This window comes from Lissotriton vulgaris, chromosome 3_1 (genome assembly GCF_964263255.1).
Source record: "Lissotriton vulgaris chromosome 3_1, aLisVul1.2, whole genome shotgun sequence".
NCBI lineage: Eukaryota > Metazoa > Chordata > Amphibia > Caudata > Salamandridae > Lissotriton > Lissotriton vulgaris.
In genome coordinates this window covers 542098620-542110067 of record NC_141689.1, presented here as the reverse complement: position 1 = coordinate 542110067, position 11448 = coordinate 542098620, and the positions used below count along the sequence as shown (strand labels likewise).

Below are 11448 nucleotides of genomic sequence, written 5' to 3'. Positions count from 1 at the left end.
TTACAACGACCAAGTTGTTACATCGCAGTACCATTACAGCGCAAGTCGTTACAACAACTTGCTGTAGGGGGCTTGCTGGATTTAGGAATAGTATTATTTACTATTCCTACTCCAGTGTGTGCAACAGTAGGGATGGTATTGGAATAGTAAATTATACTATTCCTTAGTTTAGAGTGCCCCCTACAGCAAGTCATTGTAACGACTTGCGTTGTAATGGTACTGCGATCTAACAACGCGGTCGTTGTAACAACCGCGTTGTATTCGCATAAGTTGTTACGCGTGCGATGTGATGGCTGTTTCCCGTTCAGGGAGGGTATGGTACCTTGTGTATCAACTTCTGCATTAACCATTGCCTTCTTCAAAAGCTACGGCTTGCTAAGGCGGTTTTGTCTCCTTTTGTGGCTTTCTTTATCTTTGACAACTTTCATGTGTATTATTCTGCGCATGTCAGCACCATGGGTACTCGGAGGAGTCTCCCTTTCTGTGAACTATATTTAGGGCACAGCATTTGTGTCCGAAAATATTTCTGACTATGATGTTCTGATGTGTAATCTTTTTTCCTTTGACCTCTTTAGGACGATATACTATGAAAAAGTATGAAGTACCTTTATATAGCTTTTGAGATGAGCTTACCAACCCTGCACCATTTCAGGCACGTACTTTTCGAATTCTTTCCTTTATCATTCGAGAAGTAGTCATTGCTGACAATAATGCCATGTCTACCTTGTTTCCATTTAGATAGGAATAAATATTCAACATACTGAATTCATAATGTGACTTCAACAGCATGCAGGTTTTTGGGGATTCCAGAAGAAAATGTAACTTCCAGGAGAAAGAAAAATATTATTTGACATCTCACCATATTTAAAAATTATTTTAACTTCGTTTACCTAAAGGTAGAAAACGATAGTAATAAATGATTCAAGACTCCAGAGCTTTAAAAAGTAATTTTAATTAAATATATCAGCAGTATTCATATATTCAAGATATGTGCTTTTTCTGAATAGAATTTGCGTTCCTGTTTATTCCAAATAAAGCATTTTTATTAGATATCACATTCATGAAAAATGTAGTATAGCAAATTATTCACCTTGGAGGAATAGTTCACATGCATTGCCCTTAGGGATAATTGATGGAAAGCGGCCGAGCGTTGATTTGTAAAAAAAGTATTGATCACGTCAGCATATTTGTATTGTAATTTTTCTAACCCTGCCTTGCTATTTTTTTCGTTTCACTTAACTTTATTTAAATACAATCTTGCATTAAAGTAACGGCATTGGGAACGGTGCCTTATATTTATATACATATAATATTGTTAGGATTCATAATGGCTAGAACTTTAATGAATATTGATTATACTAAGCACCAATATTTAACTGTGAGCCATTACTTCATACCTTCTTACAGTACAGGGCAGCAGTCTTTAAAATTCGCAAGCATCTAATACTTTATAATGAGGTGCCTCTGTCAATTTTAATAATGTTATTTAAAGCCATTTTTAAATTATCAACTTATTTTTTAATTAGTTTATCTACGCTAATGTATTGTTTGTTTGTACATTACCAAATGTTCTATCCAACATGAAATGTGAAACAGTCGTATCTCAAATTTCGCTTTTACATTCTGATAAGCAGTGTGAGTTTAGTCTTGTATTTAATAAAAAGGTATGCATGTGTGCATGATTCAGCATAATAATTCATTACATCTTTCTGTTGCATCTGAAGGCGCCAAACTTAAGTGCAACTGTGGAGACGTCTGGTGTTCAGTGCCATGACACAAAATGACGAGTGCCCCCTGCAGAACGTAATGATAACCCAAGTCTCCCATATCCCATATGTCATAATCATTGGCCTTTGGTGGAAAGGGTCTCCTGAAGGGTTTCGGGCCTCCAAGCGATGAAGAGGCTGCATGACCTTGGTTTGCGCCCCCTGCTGGAGCTTCTCTGTGTGCACACAGCCGTGCAGTGTGCACACAGAGAGGCATTTAGTTGAGCATAAAGGTGATTATGCTTTTTTCTTTAGCCAAGCTGGTCGTCACATTTTGTTATTGAATACCAATTCTATAGACTGCCAACTTTTGATATAGAAAATCGACATTAAAATTGGCTATAATCTTGTGAACTAACCTTCATGTCCACAGAATTTCTCCTCACCTATTCAGAGACTGTTCTCATTTCAAATGTTCACTTTGACCAGCAGGGACTCTGAAGGAGCACTTTCACTTCATACTTCCAAAGCAGTGTAGATCAGGTTGATCCCTCGTCCACCAATCCTACAATCTTTAGAGAACCATTGGCGGCCCAGTCCACAGTAAAAAATATCTGTTTCATCATCCTTCATGGGAACCCGCTGCCCCTTGAAGTAGCTATAGTAATCGAGAACCATGTGTTACAATTATCAGTTTTGAACTGCTAAATCAAGTTAATACCAAAGACATGGCCATGATCCAGGGAGAAACGATTAAATGCCGGCTTGATGTATCGCAACACCTTATAAAATGGCCTGTTTCTCAAACCCTTCTTGCACTGAGGATGGTGTGGTTCCGCACAGATCTAATAACATCACTGCTGTACTACATTCTCTTCTTCGGCTACCACTCAGATAGCTTTAGACTTGACTATTAATGCTATTTAGCCAAGATACACCTGCCTTAGACTACAGAGATAGAAACCCTGCACAGTTTTTCGCACCCCAGAGTTACACTTACTTTCCTAACATGATTGATGAGTCTTCCATTCTCCGTCCCCAGCATTGTAACACTGCCTGCACTCGAGCAGCCACAAGCAAAGCCAACGCTTTGTGAAGTCATCTAAATACCGGCATTTATTCACTCACAGGTTCCAACTAACACAAAATGTGCCTGCCGTCCCAATTCAAGGTCTCCGTATTGCATGAGTCTCTCAGTTAACATATCAGCGATTTAAACTCAACAAAGCTGATCTTAGAAGGCTCCTTCAGACTTTTCACCACTTTACAGACAGGTTCATTGAAATCTATGTTACATCTAGACACAGAAAACTATGAGCCTAGCAAAATCACTAAATTCTACGTACATTCTCTACCATATGTATGCGGATGACACACAACCCTTCAGGCCACACACAAAATTGGTTAACTGAGAACCATCTAGTCATCAACACTTCCAAAACTGAATTCCTTCTCATCTCTCCCCCAGACCACATCTCCATGCTAGACCTTTGGCTGAATCACCTCACAGCCTTCAACTGCACCCCTTATCATTGACTCAGCCAAATCTCTCGGAATCACCCTGGACAAGCACCTGAATATGAAAAATCATATCAGCAATGTGTGTAAGGGAGCTAACCACCTGATGAGGACCCTGAGAAACATCAAACCATTCCTGCCACAAAAGGATTTCAAGCAGGTGGTCCAAGCACTGGTCTTGCCGAGACTAGACTGGATAACAAGGGTACTCCCAACGGTACTTTCAGGTCTAGAGGAGGGAGTGGCAAACCAACAACAAGAATAAGGGGAAACCTCTATTCTGACCTATATATCTTTACACCTGAGCATTGTACATATGTCACCATGTCCCTGTATCGTAATTTTGATAAAATAATTACTAAAAAATGAGAAAAATAAAACTGTTATAAAAATGATAGAAAGTAAATGAAAGAAATAAAATATAAATACTAAGTCTAAGTGAATGATTTCATGTTTCTTGTTGCATCCTGTATGAAATTTCGAAGAGACTTTAATGCTCAGGTGTAAAGATATATAGGTCAGAATAGAGGTTTCCCCTTATTCTTGTTGTTGGCTTGCCGAGACTAGACTACTGCAGCACTATGCTCTGTGGCCTTCCCAAATACACCATGGCTCCACTAAGGGCATCACTGAACGCTGCGGCCAGACTGATCACAGGTGCCAAACGAAATGAGCACATATCCCGAGTCCTAAAATCTCTCAAATGGTTACCCTACGAAGCTCGAATTCAGTTAAATATTGCCATTGTGACGCACAAAGCCATGCATTTCAAAACTCCCAGGTACCTAGAGCAAAAGCTTGAATTATTCTGTGGTGGGAGAGCCTCAAGAAGCGCTAACACTTTCCTCCTGAAACCACTCAACCTTAGAAAAAAGAGAACTTGTCACTGAGCCTTCTCTGGCGTGGCCCCAAACGTATGGAACTCTTTTCCACTGGAAGTTCCATCATGTGTTGCTGCTCTTCTTTACCGCATTGTGTGCCCCCCTCTTAGCCCGATATATACCTGTTTTTTGTGTTACTCTCTGTGTCATGTGTCTGTGAATTATGCGATTATTCATGCTTTGTATTCTTACTTAATGTTGATATTGGGTTTTTGACCTTCCACCCTTTTGCCCTCTGATAACCTTCGGGTACTTGTTCGCGCTATATAAAACTTTATAAATAAAATATCCTCCCACTGACTACGCAATGTAAACATATGTTATTGCTTTTTAAACAAATTTTATTGATATGTTATTGCTTTTCACAGGAAATATACTAGCAGCTGCTGAGATAATCGTGTTCATAATATTCAAATCTGTCCTGGTTACCGTGTACTGGCCTGGCGAATTGAGCTCCTTGAAGTGAGAACTGAAAGGAATACATGTGTGAACTTCCCCTTCTGTGGAGTGAAGTGGTTTCTGTGTTTTGGAACTGTTTTTGTTAATGTAGTGATGCGCTTGAGGCCACTTGAAGGATTTAGTTAAACCCACTTCTTGCTTACATTTTTACAGATAATGATTTTTTTTCCATTTAGAGCCTTTTTTGAAGACCATCTCTCTGAAAATACTTGTTACCTGAGGTTTGCAATCTGATTTTTACACTTCAAAATGTTATTTAGAAGCCTTCTTCTTACACTCCTATTTTGACTACTTGTCTTCCATGCTGCATTTTCCTTTTCAATAACTGCTTAAAGCTCTCTTTCCTGTGTTTGTAGGACAGATAGTTTGCAGAAAAATGTATTCGTCTTTTGTTTAGAACCTGTCTGAAGCTGCGACTCTCCTGTTTCTCGGATAGTTCATTTTGATTTTCAACTCCTTCATCATCACCTCTCTCAATCACTTCTGGTCCTTTTTCAACAGTCAAAGTCTCCTTCTCTTCACAGTCTGAGTTTAGAAAGGTTGCGCCGCTGTAACCAGGTTTGCTGGACATATCATCTGGCAGGGGCAGCTTGCCTTTGGCATGGTACAGCCCCTGGCTCAGACCAGATGTCTCCTCTTCCTCTTGGCAGGGGCTTCCCTTTGCACTTTCTCCATCAGATCGGCATGCCTCTTGTTTAGCTCTTCTTTTCTGTGAGAGGTCAAAGGGCTCTTTCTGGTCCAGGCCTCTCAGGATACTAGGGCGTGAGAGCCCAGTTCTTCCAAACACTGTAAAGTGATCAAATGAATAATAACAATGGATGAAAATAGACACACAACGGTACTCACATTGACTTGCAAAGATCTGTACAGTATAAATATATATGGGAAAGTGCCTAATCCCCGAATAACAAACGCTGAGTATTTTGAGGAAGCCTGAAGAGCAGCATGCTGGCTCCTGCAGACTCATTGTCACCAGGGTTAATGGAGGGCGCATCAGTGGTGGCTGGTCCCCTTTGTGTGGAGCCTTCATTATGAAAGAGGGCTAAAAATGGGAGAGGAGTCATTTTGCTGGAGATTAAAAAGTAGTTAACAAGGAGCAGCACTCTTGAGGGACATGACCAGACAGATGAACTGTGCAGCACAGAAGGGACAGCAGTTACCACTGTGTGCTGTGTTGTTTCACCTTGGTCAATCAACATCTGCACAACAGCAGTTCATCCCTTTGTGAATAAGAGCTGAGAACCCCTTGTTTCAGACCTCAGCCACAATCCATCTTGATTTTTACAATTGTACGAATCAGAAAACATAGCATATTCAGATGCACTTCTGTTTTTGGATCTTTTAGATTTGTACATTTGCAGAAATGTAGTTTAATAAGAGCATAAATACTATTTGTCCCAGCAAGTCTCGAAAGATTTAGATTCACCGAATTTCAAAAGTGTGTTTTGGTGGCTATTTGATGCATGCTTTCCCTCTCTGTAGTGTTGGCTATCAACTCTTTCACTTCGTAGGACGTGGCTAGTGCTAATCTACTTAACTGGCGCTATTTCATTGCAGAATTAGTGGTAATGTTCTCGTTCAGCTCTTGTGGGTCAAGTGCAAAAATATGTTGTGAATTGCTGGCAATATAAGCATTATTTTCGAGATGTATTTCTTCTTTTTTTTAAAGTAAGTCACCTTCCCTTTCTGTGCAAGTTCTTCTTTGGCACAACATTTCTAAGCTCATTCCACAGGCATGCCACATTGCTTAACTACTATCAGTTTATCAAACAGGATAAGAACCAGCTCATTCGCTTGTCTGGAGACCTGTAGCTTCCTTTCAACCTGCGCTGTGCCTAATATTGTCTGTTTCCACAGTAATTGCATATTTCGCAGGGGACAACCATGGAGGTTAATTCTGTGTCACAAAATATCTATGAGGAAATATACAGAATCTGGGGCAGTCTTCCTGGTATTCTTATTTTCACTGGTAATTCCTCATTTCTGAAGATACTCTCATGGTACAACTCAGATTTTCAAGTAAATGTTACAGCCCTGTGCACTCCTAAATGTTCCGTAATTTACATACAATCTCCTCAAATGTTAGTTGTGTTAGCTGGGTGTTCAACCAAAGACACATTCCATCAATCTGCTGCTCGCTATTCTCACTCTGAGGGAGGTCCCAGCTACTCTGGCATATGATGCTATCAGCAAACAATTATTCGAAATGATCAAATTTGACTCCAAATATGCCCAAATTCCAAAAATCATTTAATGTTTTCAAGTTTTTCTCGTGGAAATCTTCTCATCATCTATTTTCCACACATTTCATGATTGTGTCCCAATGGGATTGATAATAGTGACTGTTACATTTTAATTGTTCCATTGATGTTTAAATGTCCTTTTAACAATCATTTACAATGGAATCGAAAACAAAAAATAGAATTAACATATATTCAAATGTTTGTGTCCATTAATAAGAAAAACACATTTTCACTAGATGTATAATGTATTAATCAAAACCATGATTCTTCAACCCTGTAGACTGGAGAGTATTGGAATATTTGATCAATAATAATCAAATCACCATAAAAATGGCAGTTGAAGGTGGGGGAGGAGAGACCAAAGATTCAGTTTTCTATATGGATAAAGTGTACAAACATGTGGAATACTAGAGGATATACTTTAAATTTCAAATGTATCCCACAAAGGGGTTTCAAGAAGTTCTTGAAAAAAGTGTTACAGCAAGCTTTGGGTAAAGAGTGGATATCTGAGAAAACGAAATATTTTTTGCAAATACTGTATCCGTAAATACTACATTTGTATGTTACCTATAGTACACACAAGTTTGACGGATCCACCTTTCAGACCAATAGTAGATGCATGTGGATCTACACATGAACTTCCAATCAGGGTTCAGACCTGGTCACAGCACGGAAACTACCCTCCTCCACATAGTAGATGACGCCCTCCAAGCCCTCGACTAAGGCAAAACCTGTCTCCTAATCCTCCTAGACCTGTCCTCTGCCTTTGATACGGTTAACCACAAAATTCTCCTTGAACGCCTCAAACTTAGGATGGGACTGGATGGCACGGTCTTTGAATGGTTTAGATCCTTCCTTCAGGACCGCTCACAGAGAGTCCTCACCAATGGTAATCTATCTGCCCCCGCCCCGGTTACGGTTGGAGTCCCACAAGGATCAACCCTCTCCCCTACCCTCTTCAACCTTTACCTTGAACCTCTCACTGAGGTGCTACATGCTGCCAACATCTCCTACCTTCTGTACGCAGACGATACTCAGATCTACCTAAAAATCTCTTCCCCTAAGGACATTCTCTTCCTGAACGAGGCCTTGAAGCTGACAATTCACTGGCTCACTGCCAACCAGTTAAAACTCAACCAAATAAAACTGAATTTCTCCTGATCTCCACACCCAAACCCAATCCAGACATCCAGGAATGGATCAAGACCATCACAGCACTAAACTGCCCTCGTACCATTGTTGATTCTGCAAAATCTCTTGGAATAACCCTTGACAGCAGCCTGGACATGCGCAGCCATATAAACTCGATGGCCAAAACAGCCAGAATCCACCTGAGTTACCTAAGAAACTTAAAACCCTTCCTCGATGTGGCCGACCTTAAAATGGCAACCCAGGCACTAGTCATTTCCAGACTTGAATATGGAAGCTCTACTCTCGCAGGGCTACCCAAGAACTCTCTGGCCCCTTTGAAGGCCTGCCTCAACACTGCCGCCAGATTTCTAACTGGCTCAAGGAAATTCAACCACATCATCCCGCTCCTCAAATCTCTGCAATGGCTTCCCTTAGAGGCCAGAATCCAATTTAAACTGGCCTGCATTACTCACAAAGCCCTTTTCTCCAATTCCCCGTCATTTCTTGCACGAAAACTCATGGTATCCGGAGGACCCAGAAACTCTCCATCTGCCAAAGACCTGCTGCTGCAACCTGCACGCTTCCGGAAGAACAAAACCTACAATCAGGCCTTTTCTGGGGCCGCGCCAATAATTTGGAACTCTCTCCCACCTGTCATTAGAAGACTTCCGACCTTGGCACACTTTAAGAAGGAAACCAAAACCTTCTTAACGGGAAAATACCTCACCTAACAAATACTTTACAGTAACCGCATTGTCTTGACTTGCCCCACTCTCCACCTCGGCAATATCCATGGCCTCCACGGATGATACATATTCTGCACTCCTGGGCAGTCAAAAAAAGAATTACAAAACAAGTGTCTATCGGAAGCCAGCTGACAGAATTCTTTTTTGCATTGTCAAAGTTTTCATCTTGAATCTCTAAAACAAATCTACCATTGTCTTAGTTTACCAGACTCAAATGTATTGCTTCAGATCCAGCTGAATATACCACGATAGAACATGAATACAAATACTGGTTTGTAATAAAAACCTTTTTTTTATTTATTTTTATTTTTTTATTTTATATCCTCATCTGCCCGACACTCGTTCCATAGATGCAAAGAAAACACGCCAACCACCTCACTGCCATTGGGAGCAAGGCCCTGATAATTGGGCCGCTTCGCGAACTAGGCAGAACTTATTACGAGTTGGCGGGAGATATGTTGCACCTTGTTAACGCTCCTCTAGGCAACTTCATGCCTGTTTGGCCAGTAGGTAAATAACGGAGTCGGGGTAGACCACAGTACTAAGCCATGGAGTATAAGGGCATAATCATCGGATCTTTGGGGGAAAAAAAACCAAGAAAAAAAAAAACCCCAACGAGCCGAAGAAAGCTTCACTTCCAATCTATCAAAAGTTTCCAAAATGTGAGGCACTGGGTTCTACAGGATCTATTCAAATCTATCTTGGAGGTTTCATAGAGTGACGATGACCAAGCGGAGTGTGCGGGGGGATGGTATCCACCCAATGTATACATATCTGCTGTCTTGCCAAAAGGATGGCATAGAATAGGAAGAACCGCGCTGCCCGGATGATGTTCTGATCAAAGCAAAAGATGAATAATGATAGCGATAGAGGGATGTTGATCTTGAGAATTGAATCTAGAGTGACTTTAAGCTCTTTCCAATAAGCGATTATGTGGGGGCATTCCCAAAACATGTGGGTATCTGAGGCTGCTGGAAGTTGACATTTGTTACAGCATTTCCCAGCCTGATATTTAGATAGACATAAAGGGGAGATATATGCCCGGTGTAGAGTAAACAGATGGTTTCGTCTCAACCAGGCGGGTTTAACAAGTTTATACAAAAGAGAGAAGGATTTTATCCACAAGTCCTCGTCTAATGACACGATTTCACTTCCCCATAGCTCCATTGGGAGGTTGAAATCTCCATTTATCTCTTCTAATATGGACCAGTACCAAAAAGCAACCTCCTTACCTCCTGTCTGTTTTTCGACTAGGTGCTGTTCTAGGGGGCTTAGTCTCCCAGTATTAGAATTTTTCCTAATTACTTCTCTGGCCCAACTGCTAATTTGAATGTATTTAAATCTTGACAATGTTGGCCCTACTTTCTCCCTAAGCTCCTCCCACTCTATCAAGATACCTCCAGATACCAGTTCACCCCATCTTGAGATCCCAGCTTCAATTAGGGGGGCTGCCAGGGAGTCTTGCGGACACGGTGGGAGCCCAGGAGAGTCCCAAATCTGAGCATAGTTGGAAAAATATGCCAGCCCCACTCTACGTTTAATTTGCACCCATGACTTCAGTTGTGTTAGCAGAGTCTTAAGCCTCACCTTTTTAAAAAACTTTCGATCTCCAAACTTAAACAGAAACCCGTCTAGCGGGAGGTTTGCCCCCACCAGCATTGCCTTAAACAATCTCCCATTTGAAGAGATATCTGGTGACTTCAAGAGCATTCTTGAGTGGGAAAGCTGAAATGCCCAAGAATAGTACTGCAGGTCTGGCAGGGCAAGCCCTCCTTTTTCCCTCCTCCTCCTTAGTTTTTTCCAGGCCAACCTTGTAGCCTTATTGCCCCAAATGAAAGAATTAATTTCTTGCTGACACTTGTGAAGTTGCTTAGAGTCGAAAGCCAAGGGGATAGAATTAAAAATAAAAGTCAGTTTCGGAAGGATAGACATTTTCACGATGTTGACTTTCCCAAAAATTGACAATCGAAGACCCGCCCAGGATTTCAGTAGGGCCCTACATTCTCGGAAGACCAGATCTAAATTAGCCTTAGCTAGGGTGTCAATGTCTTGCGTAATTTTAACTCCGAGGTAACGGATTGAGGGTGTCACCACAACGCTTGGATTTGCAATGTTCCACGTCATGAGCTCCGTCTTCTCAGCGTTGATATCATAACCTGATATATTTCCAAATTCTTTGGCCTTTTCAACCACTATGGGGAAGGCAATTGCTGGATCACTGGTGTAAATTACTATATCGTCGGCATAAAGCCCTACCCTTCTTTCCCAACCACCATATTCAAATGAGGAGATTCTTGGATCATCCCTAAAGGATTGTGCAAGTGGTTCAATATAAATGTTAAAAAGTAAGGGGGATAGGGGGCACCCCTGTCTTGTTCCCCTACTAATCTGAAAGGGCTGGGTACATGAACCATTTACCAAGATGCTCGCACTGGGATTGGCATACAGTAGACCAATAGCCCTCCGAAAGTTAGGCCCAATTGCGAATTTCCTCATGACCTCAGCTAAATATGACCAGTTTACTCGGTCAAACGCTTTTGTTGCGTCGAGGGTCATAATGGCCAAAGGAAGGGAGAAAGTTGAGGCAATATCCACTGCCCCAAATAGGTCATAAGTAAGGTCTGAGAGCTGTCTACCTCGAATGAAGCCCTTCTGGTCAGTGTGGATTATTGAGCCAACTTCGCGTCCCAGCCGAGTCGCCAACACAGCCGTAAAGAGCTTATAATCGCTATTTAAAAGCGAAAATGGCCTATAAGAGCCACAT

The 11448-nt window shown here is 41.3% G+C and overlaps 1 protein-coding gene across 2 annotated transcripts in view; it reads right to left on the bottom strand.

Annotated features, from left to right (window-relative positions):
• Positions 1–934: 934 nt before the first annotated feature.
• Positions 935–11448, bottom strand: part of ZNF366 (zinc finger protein 366) — a 149563-nt gene continuing 139049 nt past the window's right edge. Inside the window, exons 5-6 of one of the 2 annotated variants that reach the window (XR_015309288.1) lie at positions 3794–5350; positions 935–3416 (exon numbers count right to left, since the gene is read on the bottom strand). Coding sequence is in view for 1 of the 2 variants with exons in the window: in XM_086960800.1 (XP_086816926.1) it covers positions 4836–5350 (515 nt within the window). In the remaining variant the exon portion in view is untranslated. Of the gene's footprint in view, positions 3417–3793; positions 5351–11448 lie in introns of those variants that run through there. The other variant, XM_086960800.1, reaches the window with a different exon arrangement.